This window comes from Neodiprion virginianus, chromosome 3, assembly GCF_021901495.1.
Source record: "Neodiprion virginianus isolate iyNeoVirg1 chromosome 3, iyNeoVirg1.1, whole genome shotgun sequence".
Taxonomy (NCBI): domain Eukaryota; kingdom Metazoa; phylum Arthropoda; class Insecta; order Hymenoptera; family Diprionidae; genus Neodiprion; species Neodiprion virginianus.
The window spans coordinates 32,427,515-32,444,355 of record NC_060879.1 but is presented as its reverse complement, the minus strand read 5'-3'; the positions used below and the strand labels follow the sequence as shown (position 1 = coordinate 32,444,355).

At 40.8% G+C, this 16,841-nt stretch overlaps 1 protein-coding gene across 1 annotated transcript in view; it reads left to right on the top strand.

Annotated features, from left to right (window-relative positions):
* LOC124300448 (uncharacterized) overlaps window positions 1–16,841 on the top strand; it is a 46,815-nt gene that overhangs the window by 18,520 nt on the left and 11,454 nt on the right. Inside the window, exon 2 of the mRNA XM_046754576.1 lies at window positions 15,956–16,064. Within this exon, the coding sequence (XP_046610532.1) occupies window positions 15,980–16,064 (85 nt within the window). The 5' untranslated portion in view covers window positions 15,956–15,979. The remainder of the gene's footprint in view (window positions 1–15,955; window positions 16,065–16,841) is intronic.

The following is a 16,841-nucleotide window of genomic DNA, read 5'->3' as shown; positions in this document are numbered from 1 at the left end:
CAGGTGCGTAAAAATTCAACAGATTACGGGTAAAATTTTGATTACACGTCATGAACCGATCGGTATTCCACTCCATACCAACTGAACGCTGTGAATTTCTATAAAATGCACTGCCGCATGAAGTGTTTTGGAATTTTGATAAATTCATCGATGAATCAAGTCTTCCATCCGAATTACGAAATCGTTAATTTGCCAATATATATAATTCGCAAATATCAGAGACGTTCATAGAATATTTGCGAAATAATTACCCGTAAACAGCTGCTTGGGAACGAACGAGAATTTGTGATGTATATTTTCCACCCAGCTTGCCCTTTGAACGACGTAATTTTCAGAGCCACCCTTGTACCATCATTATAAAATCACTAAGAAATAGGCAGAAATAGGCAACCGTTTCACAGAGGATCTGTCGGAAAATTACCAGAGTGTCTCATTTCGCTATGAGATCCCGGTAAATCTGTCGTGAGCCAGGATTACGGCAAACCAATACTTGTACAAAATTTTTACAACTCCGATCGCGTCACGTATTTCATGCATTATACGAAATCTAAATTCAGCCAAGGAACTAAAGGACTTACACGTCATTTCATCGAGACTACAACGGAAATCCATCAACGGTACTAAGATTCAAACAACGGTACGATCTAAAATGTCAAACGCGCCAGCTTGTTATACTTGAAAGAAAATTGATAAATTTCGGGAGATTCATAATTTTTACCCGAATGTCAGCTTAATGCGATGATTGTTACGAAGAACGGTTAAAATAAAAAGAAGTAAAGAAAAATTGGCAGCGAAAGATTGCGAAAGGAATTCTAGGATATGCAGGTTACCGCAAAAGTTCACGGACCTAATTCCATTCGCTTGATTCAGGTGTATAAAATGTTATCGCCAATTTATAACCAAAAGTACTCGGAGTTGGAAAAGTTTCACGGCATATATCTCGGCCAAATCGGCCAAGTGCATAAGCCTGCAAGTATCATCTAATGCGGTCAAGTGATTTCACCGGAATTCTGGAGGATATACGGACAATTGATTTCATATTATATATATAGGTCAGTTCTTGGCCCCGCGAGATGGGGAGGGAAAAAACAGGGAGCGAGGAATATAAAATTTCAACCCGCCAACCGGAAGACAAATCGTTAACCTAAGCTTGTAAAGAGAGCTGACTGTGTATCGTGATTCATAACCGAGGCGAAGCTCTTTCCACGACCCTGGATCCAGATATAGATTTTCACAAATCAATGGCCGATGGCGTAGAATTTATTTTTTACTCTTTCCCCGACTTTTACGGCTATCGAGTCAAATACGTGGATTATTTGAGCCGTGGGTTCACTGCGTGATGCACATGCATGTGAAACAATTGAAATTGAGCTTTAACCATTCGTGGACGCATTATGTGTGCACCGAATATGCTAATTACGTTTAGACAGGATCGTAAAATGAAATACTCGATAAGAATGCGGCACATATAAGAAAGTGACATGGCTCAGAGGCGTGGAGGAAAGAAGAAAAAAAAAATTTCGTCGAATTTTAATAAGTTTTGCAAAAGTTATAAAGTATGCAGGGCGGTAAATGCTTGAAACTTCTTGGTGTCCTAAAGACCAGATTTAAAAAGTCATATTTATTTTCTGTTACATTAAATCACGTGGTCTGAACTTGCGGAGATTTATAATACAAGAGAAAAATTTTGTGTAAAGTGAATTATGCTTGCTTGGCTGGGCAAGAAATGTTGAATAAATTCTACGGTCATTTTGCTGCTCCCGAACTGACTTTTAGGGGGCGACGAAGATTCGCCAATGGTCACGTTTCCGGAAAATTGCATCCACATATTCACGCAACTGAGCAGATCATGCAATGTGACTATTTTTTCTCTACATCCCGTGAAGTCCCATGAAATCACATCAAGTCCCGTGAATTCTTTTTCCTCCATTTTTTTCTTCATGTCCTGTGAAGTCCCGTAAAGTCCCGTGAACTCTTTTTTCTCCAATTTTTTCCAAAGGGAAAAATGGGAAGTGTCGAACTGAAAAAGGCAATGAATCGAGGGAGACGAACCAGACGGAAATTCTGAACCCTTTTTGCTACGGGTAAAATTGTTGCCCATAACCTTGAATTTGTTGCAACAATTCTTCTCGCGAGCAATTGACGTAATCACATTTATCGAAACAAAAACTTTCCGTTTGTATTGATTTATCACAGTCAGAACGATGCTTGCACCATTCCTCCTTTAGAAAAATCAATCAGCCCAGTTAGGTATAATTTTGGCATTGGCCATCTCGCTGATGATTTCAGAGTTCGTTGTTCGAGTCGAAGAAAAAGTTTCAGCGGCACGTTTTCGACGCTGGCTACCAGCTAATTGTGAGTCCAGCTCGGTGAAAGCATTTCTGTGTAACTGTACGAGGATAAACAGCTGGAAAGTCAAGACAAAGCTAATGAAATTATTCTTACCGGTTAGTAGTATTTCAAAGGCTTTTCTCGAGATCATTTTTTGTCGTCGACGTGCTTTTTCTCATATAATGGATATTCACGTGGCTTTGTTTTCAATGCCCTCTCTTCTTTACCCGTTGATTGAGGTAATATATTGCATGATTTATATGCCAAAGTTTAGGTCACGCAATCGGCGCGAATTGGATAAATTCAATTTTCAACCACGAACTCAAATTTAGCGCTTCAATTGTGACAAAAAATTTCAGCAATATCAGCAGGGCATCGAAAGATGAAAGCGAAACTTTACCCTCGAATTTCGAACTCGATTATACATTGTGATATCACGACGCCGATTCTTTATTAGAAATTTTATTACAAAAAAGTTGATACAGACTCGATCCGTCGATAAACCCAATAAATCATTGAACCAAAGTGGAAACTTCAGTTCTATAAGAAGCCGAAAATCCTTTCTCCCGTGATGGACGTGGAATTTGAATAAAGCCGCCCCTCTAGCTGAATCAATTCCTGAGGCTGAAAACCGTGGGCGATACGTTGGTCATTTTCAAACATTTTTTTTCCCTTTCCCCCGAAAATGTCCCTTTCAGACGAACGGCAAAGAAACGAAACTTTTGGTATAATGCTCCATCGACAAAAACATCTGCTCAGCGATCGAAGCACAAAATCGCGTAAAATATAACCCGAAATATCGTTCAAGTTTCTGCAGTTCATCTTACAATCAGATATAAATAATGAACCCCAAAGGAAGCTTAAAATTCAGATTGTCTTCGATTTCTTTTCTTTTTTTTTTTTTTTGCTGATGCGGCTATCCCGAATTGCTCAAATTCGAAACAGGAACACCGACAATTTTTAGCCACTGGCTTGATGCGCTTTATTCCGAGCTCAAACGATAAGCCGCTTGTACTGATGAGGTTTCGCTTGATCTTCCTCCAAATTAAAATCAATACTAATAATACGAGGTTCGTCAATTCCCTCCAGATTGAAAGGTGAATTGAATAGGAAGAATTTGATCAATTTCGTCATGTCGGTCATACGGAGAGCTCGTTACAGCGGCTGATGAGAGTCCTGTCGATGGGGAAAACCGCCCGACTCTATAGGCACACAGTCACGTGTGAAAGGGCCTTTTGTCGCCGCACCCTTGCCTCGCATGTTGCGAATGCGATGTACGTTCCTCCGCTGAATTTCGGGGCAGGTTTTCACGAGCATACAACTTTCTCATTCATGGCTTATAACAATGTATCAATCCTGGTATTTTTGTTATTCATATATTTTGGCGAGCGTACGTGTTACAAGCGTCGCTTGTAATCAAATTTAACCTCAGGGGAGGAATTTTGGAAAAATTTATTCCCGTGTAAATGAAACCCTGAATTTTTTCTCGCGGAAAGGGATTCGAGAGGACCGATCGCTCGCTAATAATTAATGAAACCGCCAGGCCGATGACACGTACCCTGTACAGGTAAACTTTGACAGGATGATTTTACCTCAAGCGAAACATGAGCTAACTTTACACGTGTACGCCCTGTTAGGTAAAGTATATTAATTTTAATATTTTTCAAATTTCGTTGACACGTATGTACCTAATGTGAGATTTTGTCGAATAAAACGTGTTGGGATATAAGCAGAGATTAACATTTCCTTTACACACCTCAAAATAATTCAACACGATATACACGAGGTGGATGCCACCCCAGCATTGAAACTGCTTCTATATTGAATACTTTTTCATGTGCTGCTTCATAGAAAATTGACAACGTTTTTTGTAATTTCTTATTTTGAAAGGTTCAAAAAAAAAAAAATAAAAAATTGTCGATTTTCTATGGAGGAGGTTTTGATGTATAAAGAGTTTTAATGCCGGGGTGGAATTCACTCCGTGTGTATCGTGTTGTATTATTTTGAGGTGTGTGCAACAAATTAGCATATTTCGTTATTACTTTTATTTAATAGAATCCTTTTCTGAGTATTGGGAACAAGTCATTATTGTTTTACCGGAGAACAATTAGGGTGAATCGCACCCCAAAGGTACGGTAAAGGTTAATTACTTCGTCTTTATTATTTAAAAGTTGAAAGGAACGAGTTTATGAATTGGGAATAGTAACATCGACACTCGATTGTGAATTTAAGGAAGTTTCAACGGCGTTACGCAGCAAGTAAAAATTCGATTGCGTTACGTGTCTGACTAGCGTATTGGGTTTTTCAGAGTTTGGCAACGTCGCGTCACGTTATTGTGAAAGCTTTTTAAATTCACTTTATGTACTTCCAAGATCTGTCATGCATAAAATCCATTTTTTTTAAATTTACAACCGAAAAATAACTCCAATACAGCAATTTCACGTTTTACGAATGTGATACGCTGTTGCCACGTCACAACGTGTTATGGCTTGCACAGCTGGATACAATCTCAGACGCGTATAAATTTTTTTAAATAATTTTTTCCAATATCATGGAAGTGGCGAATAATTTTGAAATATCTTAATCAATTATTATTAGATTTGCTGCTACGGCCAAAAAAAAAAATTGTAAAGGAATTTCAATGTCACTTTATTACAAATTCAATTGATAACTTCAATTTCTCAGCCATTCTTCGATAAGAATACGTGTAAAACGAGCGAAGACATATTTGCTTATATCTCACAAACAATCCCATGAAACGATACAAAATTTTATTCTGGTGAATGAATGACATAAATATATCGAATTGCCAAATATTACCGAAAACTGAACGTCAAATTTTCGTATCGTCAGAACTCCCTTGAAACAAAAATCTGTACGCGGTATATGATAAAATTTTACCCCCACGCGTTAATTTATGTACATACAAGCTTTCAGGCGAGAAGTATCAAAATTTCCGCATGACGCTACTGAACGCAACGCACAGAAGCGAAATTGCCTCCGCAGAGGAGTACTAATTGCAAATAAGGCTCGAAAGCTGGGGTTCGTGCTTTCCCGGTTACGAGAGTCGGTAAATACGTACAAACCCTGTGAGTGAAAATTCAGGTACGTACGTAAACATACACGCATGCGCTCGTGTTACATTATAGGAGATAACAAACGCGTAGGCAATTTGGACGTGCGTTCCTTACGCGATACGTGCACAAGTTGAGGTTGAGCGAGGCGCCGATCGTGTCCCGTAGTATTATGGCTTTATTGGCTCCTGAGAGTTGTTATACCAACGAGATCGCCGTCAAGTTATTGAGCATTTTGTACGAACTGACCGAGATTTGACGTTCGATCTCAGGCGCCGTGCTTTTTCGATTTCAAAATACGTCTGGAAATCGTTTCAACCCAGTTATCGAAAATCTTTGGAGGTGGTTACTGCCGACTTTATAAATTCGAACTGGGGAAAATAATACGGGAAAGCCTGGAGCAGATATTGATTTGAAAATTTTCAACCAGTCTCGCCACGTTTTGGCATCGTATGTATTAGACATGAAAAGTTTAATACCGTCGATGAAATACCACATGTTTAACGAAATATTATTATATTTCAGAAAGCGTGTAATAGATTTACGGATAAAACGTGCGTAAGTACGACGTCTCTCAAAGCCCGAAAAAGCCCGAAAAAGCCCGCGTTATTTAATTTTGTGTCCATCAAGATCACGTTATCCAATTTATTTTTATGAAACACGTCGCAAGAACCGTAACGAAATTTTTGCTTAAAAATATTTTCCGACGGTATCGAACCAACGTAATTCTCTTGCCTGAAGTCGACGATATATTAAATCGGTCGTTTTGCGATTCATAATTCCAACCAAACTCTGCAACAAAGTTTGAAATTGTGGAGGAATTTTTCTTCTATTTTTCTTGTATAATTCCAACACCGGAGCTCCTCTTGACCCGTATCCCAAACTAAGCCGTCAAAGTAAGAAGTAAGAAGGGTTCCCGAGGCGTAACTTCACGTCATTTAGGGTACCCGCAATTCTGTGAGAATGTTCTTGTACGTGTGTAGTGCAGTGGTGTTCTCTCTGCGTTAAAGCCAATGTTAGAACTCTCACGGTGTGGGTATATTCTCGGGAGAATTCCGAATGAAATTTATTTCGTCGGGTTACCATTCGCTAGCCACAGACTCTTGTCTCGGCGCCTGAAGGGTCTTCTCGTCGTAGTGAGATCGTTGATAAAGACACCCTTCACCACGTCAGCAGATATTTAAAACATGACGCTGATACACTTTTCTCGTAAAACAAAAAGGACATGGTGTACACCGAAAATTACAATCTATACCTTATTTTGCAAAGCTTTCTAAAACCCCTTTCACGATCCGATATTATAGATGAATTTGAGAGGAGGCGTTACGAAAACGCCTTGCGAAGGCCGATCTTTGTTGTATTACCAGGAAATTCATACATGCTGAAAATAGGGCGATAAATCCCGGGCCAAAGTTCATTCACCTGGCTAATTGATTTTAGAACAGCTTTCCATTAGGCGTATAGGGTGGCTAATGAACGACGCTCGGCGAATGGAAGAAGAGGGCTTTAAAAGAAGCTTACCATGCGAGATTGGTGAACAAATTGTTTGATTGGCGAAGGTGCTTCGGGTTTATAGGTACATCCAATTTGTTGAGATCATAGAGATCGTGCAGTGCTCGTTAGGGGTATAAATCTGCCCTGGGTTGCGAATCAAAGGACAGAATGTAGGCGGTAAGATAATCTCAAACCAGGTCAACAGCGCTTTGTCATACCGAAATTAATCCACCGTTTCGCAAAGCTTTGATCCTTTTGCAATATTCCAGTCATATATTAAAAAAAACACGCGAAGACTCGTCGACCCAACTTCCAACGCAACTTTCTACAACCATTACCCTCATCAAGGCATATTTGTTACATCGATTTAGTTGAAAGAGATTCATGGCTCACAAAGATAAAACACATATTCCTTGTTTTATTGAATAAAATGCTGGCTCGTAAGTTACAGTGTGTAAGTGATTACCGGTAATTAGACAACATAAGGAAGAAGTCAATTTCTTCCTATCTTCGTCAAGCGTCACAGGGACGTGGAACGAAACGTTGTAAACTGGCCAAACGGAAGAAAATCTTTGCATGAATTGAACCTAAATACCTGCTATGAAGCTATGAACAAAATCAGTTCGAAGCATTTATCCCCTTACTACCTCTCATTCCGCGGCTTCGAACTTTACTTTTGCCACTTTGCACACCCGGAAAAAAACGCGCTAAACATTTTTCCGTGAATACTTTTGAACCTCTCAAAGAATCCAAGCAGTATTGATTACTACATCGAAACTCTTTAAAAAACGAAGACAATCATAAGAATAATAGTAAAGATGGCGACAAAAAAAAATAGTACGCTCGGATTGAGTAAAGAAGAACGTGCAAAGCAAGGGTGAAAAATAACAGCCAAACTTTAAAAAACTTTTTAAACTTTTTAAAAGACTCATTCTTACGGAAAATAGAATCAGTGACATTTTCATTGATTTTTATCAGCGTAAGTTGAACACAGTTTTGGTTTATTTTTGAACACTGAAAAAAGTCTAAACGAAGAAAAAGTTTAGTTCCGAAAATTCCCCCGCGTGTTCTTTCGTCTTAGTTCCCAATAGTTGTTATGTATTGTTTTTTATTTTATGGGATTCGAAGTCTGAGAATTAGAGTTTCAGGAAAGTTAGCACACCGATTTGACAAGAGCGACAGAACTGGCATTCCTGATAAACCTAATGAAAAAAGAAATATCTGGCAGGCGTTGACTAGGACTCAAAATTTTTGTGTGCGAACACGTTAACGAAACAGCTTCCGCTGCAAAGGATCAAACGCCAGGATGTCAGAATGCAGGCTCGTGAGCATCGGCTCCTGCTTCGAGGTCGCCTACCCCGGATCGAAACCCTTCGGTTCTGCAGAAGTGCTCGAGTTACGACGCGTGGAAACAAGGCAGTCTTGATTTTCAAGCCTTTATGTTTCGCGCGAAGATCTCGAACGGAATGCTCTCAGAGCTTGGACGTTGTCGTTAACGGGACTGAAAATTGCGTCGACAGGAAACAAGGCTGCTGTGGCTGCGATAAAAAGCTCAAGTTGACTCCCCTCTTCGGATGGCACCGTTGGTCGAGCACCATTATCGTTGAGTGGCTCATTTTCACTTTTTTCCTTCTATTTATCGGACCGTCGGTGTCACCCGGTATAAACAGCTGCGATTCTTCGCTTTCGCAAAAGCAAGGCAAGAATAGAATGAGACATAATTAAGCAATACTGGTCCGCGGCACTAGCTCACAAAGCGCAGAAATCTTTGGTCTAAACTCCGGAATAATATCCTCTGAAATGTACTTCTATGTATCAACATCACCTACTGTAAACTGGCCATAGAAAAGCTTTAACTATTTGGCCCACAATGCCAGAGCCCGTTAATTATCACACTTAGTTTCGTAGTGTTTCGCGGTATATTCTCAACAATGGATAAATACGTATATACGTACAACGTCCATGCATAGCGAATGTATAACGTCGGGCGGAATTAATGTAAGCTCATATCCCACGTCATTTTCGTGCGAGCTGTTTAGCAAAGAAATAAATTGTTGTGCTTCGCTCGGACGATTAATAATGCAGACGATAATATAAAAGAAAAACGCATCGAACAAGAAGTGAAAAAAATGTAAATGCTGAGGGAAAATTTTGAAATCCTTGTAAAATGGTTTTGTCCCGAATTTTGGCTGTACACCATTGGAAAAATGTCAAACTAAAACGCCGCCGAGGAGATTATTTGGCGGCAGATTCTGCGCTCGCTGTGTATTCATATAGGGTGGGTAGGTGGTACGTACCTATCTGAAATACGTAAGGGTTAACGGTACTCCGCAAACACACGGCAGCTACCACCGTTAGTATAATACTGCACAGGCAACAATCCCCAATCTCCAGTCCGCACGCAGACCTTAATATGCTCAACCAGCTTTGCAAAAAAAGCTTTCCCAGATTGTGTAACACAGGGAAAATCCGTCCGGATATTTACCAGAAAATATAGGTTCGAGGGTGCATTGAAAAACTGGTGTGAAAATCCTCAGCTCTGCACTACGTCATTCGGTATCAGCTTCCTTCCGTTTCGTCGGACGTAACCTGGTGATTTGTGAAATTTTCTGCAAGCCTCCCTGATTCGTCAAGAAAACTGTGAATTGAACTGAACCGAACGAGTTGATCCTATGATAAAGACGGTTTATTCTTCTCGTCCCTCAGAATCGAATTTATCCCCGTAGATCAAATTAATACGCTAAAAGTTTAATACATTGGTTTTCACGGTGAACGGCAGGATTCTCGAGGTCTTCTTCGTGTTACTTCAAGTCCATTGTACGGGTATTTGTGAACGTTCTCGATCTCCGCGGAAAAGCATCACCTTTGTTACATATAGTTTGATATACGATATAACAATCGCTGGACTATTGGATCCGAATTGATAAAGGCTTCGTCTCTGATGAAACTAAATTCTATTGGTAGGTAGTTGGTCATACGGCGTACGGTAACAACGAAGTTTCGCAGTCGCAATCAACGCGGTTTAATGAGATTTTCATCAATTGTCACACGTTCACCTGCTGAAAACGACATGTCACATGGAACCTCGAAATATCGCTGGCTTGAAGCCGCTTTTCGCAAATATGAATGGTAGTATGAGTTTCACTTTGACATATCGAATATCGAATTCGATCTATGAAAGACGTTTCGTTTCTGTTTCATAAATCCTAGATAATAAACGAAAATGGATGCAAAGAAAACTGCCTTAAAACAGTACGAAATTGAAAAAAAAAAATCATAGGTAACATATTTTTTTGGGAAGTTTTTAACCTTCGCTCATAGAATTTAAGCATGATTAATAATTCTGTCTATGATCAGTTCAGTTGAAGAGCTAATATTTTACAAATCATCAACTGTGATAAGGTAAAATGAGGTTTGAGAAGATAATAAAAATCAATTCTCCGATGCCCGAAATAGGTTACATGAATCGATTATAAAGTCGATAACTGTATTTCGAGTCATGTCATTTTGAAAAGTGTAATCAACGTCTGTCAGAGACCACTAGATACTGCGATAACGGCGCGTGTCACTCACGTTGAAAACTCGAAGTGTTGTTCAATCGACGTGAATCCACTGGACGAGTAGCACGCAATACTTTTTCGGTAACGTGCGTATGACGACTCGACCACCGCTAGGGTCATAAGAACACATATCATACCTGCACGTTGAATGCCTTGCATTTAAAGTAAGAAGAAGAAGAGTTCGGATGTTCATTTTACGGATACTAGTGAATCTGTTTTCGAAAAGGATCATTCGATTAAGCAGCTTTCAATTTTAATTCCATTTTCCGGACTACTAATATTGATCTTGCCTCATTGCGTATATTACAAATATTTGTGTAGTGTGATTCACGTGCCCCTTAGACGTCTCGAGTATGGTAAACCTCGAGTTTCAATTACGTCTCACAGTGGCATATTTGTATATTCTCGTTTTGGCAGGCATTATGTTGCCGCGAAAAGTGTAATAATGCAGATGCAACCTCTCTCCGAGCGTCATTATAAAACGGTGAATAAAGACTCGAAAAAATGTACGATATTTTGATCGTCGTCTATAAGCCACGTTGACACAAGCGAGAGCAGCCGTCGATAACAGACTCGTGGAAAAGCGATCCGTTCACCCACTCATGAAAGTACCATCTCCGTTTGAGAAACAATATGAATTTGAAATTTTCCACGATGCAGCAGAGTTGATATTTCCAGAATACTCGGTGCGTGTATGCATACAGTTGTACTCCTGCATACGCAGACACCCTCTGTAGGCATTTCGACCCGTACTGTAGTAGCAAATACGTGGTAACTATGAACAGCCTGAGCATAGGGACGAGTTCCACACCGATAATTGAGCATGTATGCGGATAATCCAAAGCTAAAGACATATCACATATACCGGTGGGTTTCATGAATATCCGCTATAATAGATATGCGAGTAGATATACCATCGTGCCAAGTTTAATCATGTTAGCTAACGGGTGAGTCGCTAATGTATGATCACTCTGAAACGTCTGCACGGAAAGAAAAATAATGTAGATTTTACATCTCTCATGGTGAACATATGTGCATGGATAGCACTTTTTTCGAGTTAAATCTACAGCAATTTTGTCAACATTTACAAATCCGATAATAAGAGTTACAAAATCAATAGTAAGAGTTACGATATGCTTAGGTAGATCCATCGCAATTGATGTAGATTTGACTCCAAAAAAGGACTATCCATATACTTACGACACGGATGTAAAATCTATATTACGTTTATTTCCCTGTGTAGGCGACGTGCGTTGATCGATAGCTAGACAGAAGTCGGGGCGCCAAGCTGATTCTAAGCCATAGAAGCCGAGCCGACATTACTTCCGAAAAGTAACACTCAGCTGGTTTCCCACCATCTGCAGAACCCACCTAAAGTTGGAAAAGTCCGTGAGAAGTAAGAGAAAGGTGTGACCAACTCGGACAGAAAAGTCCCTCGGAGTTGTTTCTTCGTCACTCTTAGTTACGCCTTCGGAATAAGATCGATACCTAAGCCTTATGCCAAATACATGCTTGTTTCTTCCACGGTGCGAGGAACGCCGCGTGAAACAAAATATTTGTATAAAACATTGAAATAACATCCACGAGTGCCACCGTATTCCAAAGTCGAACGAAAAGTCTCCTTGCTTGGTTCGATACCCCCGACAACGCTTGCGTTTTCATGTCGTTAATATATTCAGTTCCTGTCAAAGCTTCACCGAAAGATCAACAGAGGCGCAGGCCATGCTGCAAGGCTGACTTTGAGATTTTAAGCAAACTTTTGGGCTTAAGATACCCGTTGTTATGATATCCTAACTCCGTATCAGCGGGTGGACTCAGCGATGGGAATAGGCTGAACGATAAGAAGACAGTCCATCGCGAGAACAATGGAACTCGGTGCTTAAATCACTATTACTCAGTCCCATCATGAAACAATATGCCTACATTACGCGGTTAGGATGTAGCTACACTCGAAACGGCGTACGAACCCAGCATCGCCAATGCCAAGGGCATGTATGACGTTCTCATCCAAGGCAAGAACCGTCCAAGTTTCGGAAAGTGTAATTACACGGCGTTCAACTCGCGGAGTTTGGTATTAACTGCAACGCAAAATTAACTGTGCAGTTACCGTCAAGTTTGGTTCAACACAACTTAGGAAAAATACACTTTTTCAAGAGAAGTTTGCCGACAGGCGTTGCATCATCGATGATATCAATCACCGATAACTTGTGGATAATTGGAATACCTCGGTGCTATCAGGCAATTAAATTATTCCATCAGGCATGGAATCTGTTCGAGAATGGTCGACCTCAATGTGGGTACCTTATCTGGCGGTGAGCGATCCTCTACTTTGTCCTGGTTCAATCAGGTGACCCCAAACCTATCTACTTTACGACTCGATTCACCCGAATCGAGTGGATCCTCCTTAGAGAAATAAGGTAATCGCTTTCTTGCCAAACAATTTTCCTACTCCTGTATTTCTGATATACTCGGCAACTGAGAGAGCACGTGCACCTGTCAAAACAGTGACGCTAGTCATCTAGCCGCTTGACAGGGCAAGGGGATAAGTTGAACAAATAGACGCAATATCCTTGCTCTCATAAACGGGGAACAAGGTCACGAAAGTTTCATCTAATTCTGAACAGTAAGTTTCTATTTCTTCTTGAAGGTGGGCATATCTCCTCGTATAGTTTTGGAAAGGGAATCCTGGCCGATGTAAGGCGGCATCTCCGCGATCTGTCTGCAATATTTTTTCCCTCGACTTTTCACTCGTCCAGACCAGTCCGTGTCTTCTTCCCTCGTTAGTCATGCCATATCACGCATTTGATTGAGGCTCGGATCGAAGGGACTCGCCCGCCTCTTCCCAACGTCAAATCCAAGGTTCCGTTCGTTTCTCTTGATCCTTGCGCCTATCACAAAGCTTCCCCCCGAGGGAGTTCTCGTGCACGGCAAACGGCTCCTTCGGTTCTTGCATCATCCGGAAGAAAGGGTCTCGAGCCGGGGTTGGAAGGTCAAGTTTGTGAACGGCCTCCTGCCGCACCCTAGATTAATCCCGTCGACGCCAGACACGAAACGTACCGCAAACTAATGTCAGCGATATACAGACTGAACAAACGAAAGACTTAGTCGGTACCATTTGCACTGCCGTAAGAGCACTCAATTTCTGCCAGTTAAGCTTCTCATAATTAGAGCAAACTATACGGGGTAAAGATTCCTTGAAAAAGTAACGGCATTACAGGGATCACGAGGTACGCGGCTAATGACAAGAACCCGAATTTGCTTATTTTTTCTTCGCCTTCAGTTTTCTCAGTGTTTTATCACCGATTAAATAAGGGAGGGTTCGCGGGTAAGTGCTAATCGATGTTTTCGTTTCGACGTCTGTATCGCAGGCATAGCTGTTAGATTAAATTACTTTCCGAACACACCTGATTGTGAAAGGGGTCGGGTAAACCCACGCACCGGGATTCCTCGTCATACACCTGGTACACCGTACAGCATTCATTGCATAGCCGAAGTTGATTTTAATTAAACTTCGTCTTCGTTCAGAAGTTTATCGTGGCGCTAATTTTCAATTACAAAGCTGCGTCGAGCCATTCATTCCGCAATCGAAGCTGCTTATTTTTCTTATTGCTGGTAAAGAACCACGGCTGATATACTTATCGTTAGTCAGAAATACTTAATCTTCGCACCGATACTCACAATTAGAGATCAAATATATTTACTTGGCATTGAAATTATCTTCGTATGCACGCCGCGGATGACCTGTAGTTAAGAAATTGTTATAAAGGCTGACAAGAAAAAAATAATTATTTCACATTTGCGGTATCACAGGGATCTCGCATGTGGCGAAGAAGATTGAAAAAAAAATTCTCTCATGACCCGCCGAAGAATCAAATAGAATATTTTCACAGGACTGGTACGTCTGGAGAGAATTTTTTAATAATACGCTCTTATTGCATCAGCTGCTAAACAGTCTTTCGAAGGATAGTCACGTAGAAGTTAGGACCTGTGAAACGACACCCCTTCTAGCTGGAGGCAGTTAAGTAAAGGCGTTATCGTTAGATGAAGGGAAAAGGCGCTACTGGCCTCGACGTAGGTGGAATAAATATGTGCCGTTTGCACAGAATCGTACAAAAATTTGGTCAAAGTTTCGACTGCTGGCACACTCACGTTGTGACTACATAAAAATGAAGCGGAGGTAAAAATTGCCAGTTCGAAACTGTGTAAGTTGCATTCTTAAAGCATAAGCACAGAAGTGTAGGCTCCATTTTACACGTCAGTCTCTAAGCGATGTAGCCGTGTAACTAAGTTTCTTCCTATTAGCAACAATTCGTAACAATGTCTTCATGCAATATGCTGAGAGACTTTATCTTCGTGAAAGTTTAGTAACGTCAGGGAAAGAAAACTCGAGGAACAAAAACATCAGCCAAGTTTTCCATCGTGTAATTGGGGCTCCGTTAATCGAGTCGTCATCTCGTATTCAATTCACCTGACACTTTGACGTATCCCCGTGACCTTAATCGAAGGAAGAAAAAGTTAGCCAAAAAATAATCTGTAGAGTTGTTATCAAGTCGTCATGTATCATTAACCATGGTGGCCTTGGGGGATGTCGTATCGTTCCTCCTTTCAATTTTTCCATAAACCGTTTGACCCTCTTCCATACTTCCTTTCGCCATTTTATCCCTTCGTCTGACAGAAGGGCAAGCCATCGCTGATATGTGGCGAAAAATTCCATATTCATCATTCTGAATGGAAGGGAAAAAGTAGGCCTACCAGTCAACGGAGTGACAAAACACTTCAAGTTGAAATTATATATTCATGAACACGAGTAAAGTGATCGATGATCGAGATGAAATGTTTCCTGCAGAAGCCTACCTTAGTGATTCGTAAGATTAATAATCTTCTATATTAATACTTTGTTGCTAAAGGCTGCAGTGACCACGTGATACAAGCCGTGTGCAGTTTTAGATTTGACAGACGTTGCTTTGAAATAGTTCAAAGTTAAATCAACCTGCATTTATCGCGTTTCGAAAGTATTATCAAGTTCGATGCGCATACAATCGACAAATCATTAAACTTTGACAGAAGTAAACTACTGTATTCAAATGTGAGCATTTGAGAACACGAGTCGGTGAGAGCGCCCCATGTTATTGATTAATCGAAGGCACAGAGTGAGGAGCGTAAGGGTAACAAACAGGGTGGTAATTTGGCTACGTCACATGCGCAAAATTAAATATAAACTTTGAACCAGTTCGTTTCACCGCCGAAACATTGCCCACATGGTTCATGCTTCATGCAAGAGCCAATTATTGTCCCTAAAAAAATAATCACTGCCCGCGTGATTCGCGCCTCACAAGTTCGGCCATAGGCAGAGAAAATGTAAGGCCAAGTGGGCCAGCCGGAAATAGAAATCTTCTACATCACGTAGCTGACAATGCGAGCTAATGGGCGACGTTGAAACGTAGTCGTTGGAAATAATTTGTAATTCATGGTGTGTTTTCACGCGATCTGTTCCAGACGTGCTCAACGAGGATCGGAAAAATGTCGGTCGAGGTGAGAGCGGGACGTCCCACAGTGCCATCGGCCCCTCAATCGAAGAGACCCACCATCCTGGTGTATCCAACGGGTAAGTTGATTGCCAGGCATTCTTCGTCCAACAATAAGGACCTAATCCAGAGGCTCAAGTGTCGAAGTTCTCATCGGCGCGGCGTCGAGAAGTCGCAGCTAGTCTTACAATTAGAGCATATGCTACCGGAGGTAGGTCAGTCCATGCCGTCAACCTCGCGAAAACTGCAACCCGAGTGACGAGAGAGCGAGATATATTATACCCTGGATACTCTGGCTTTCTCACTCTACATTTGATTGGCCGATCCTGTTTCCTACCGAAAAAACGTGAATAATCAACAGCTATGTATTTTCATTTCAACTATACAATCATAGTCGCTTGTTTCCAGTAATTATGATTTGATGCGAATCTATATTTTCACACTTAACAATTTACTGCGAAAAATTTTAACCAACTGCGTAAAAATCATTCATGCTCATTGACCTCCCTGTGTCTCCAATGTTTAGTCTTGAATTTCTAGTTTCCTATATATTTTCAACACATATTTCAACATCGTAGATGGTAAAATTTACTAAGTTGCAGCTGGGTTTCTTTTTAAATTTGTCGAAACGAGCGCGTTAAAAGTGGGAAAACGTATCGGCGAACCAGGTGTAGAGGGAGGGAGACGGGTTATACCTGGCATAACTCCTCCATCTCTATCTATGCAGCCAGAGTAAAAAATGTAAAATTGTACGATAAGGTTTTACCGCTACATTTCAGTCTCGCTGACGAAGAAATCGAGGGACCGAAACGCACTTGGCGCAATGGGAGAAACGTGCATAATTCTCACGCGATTGC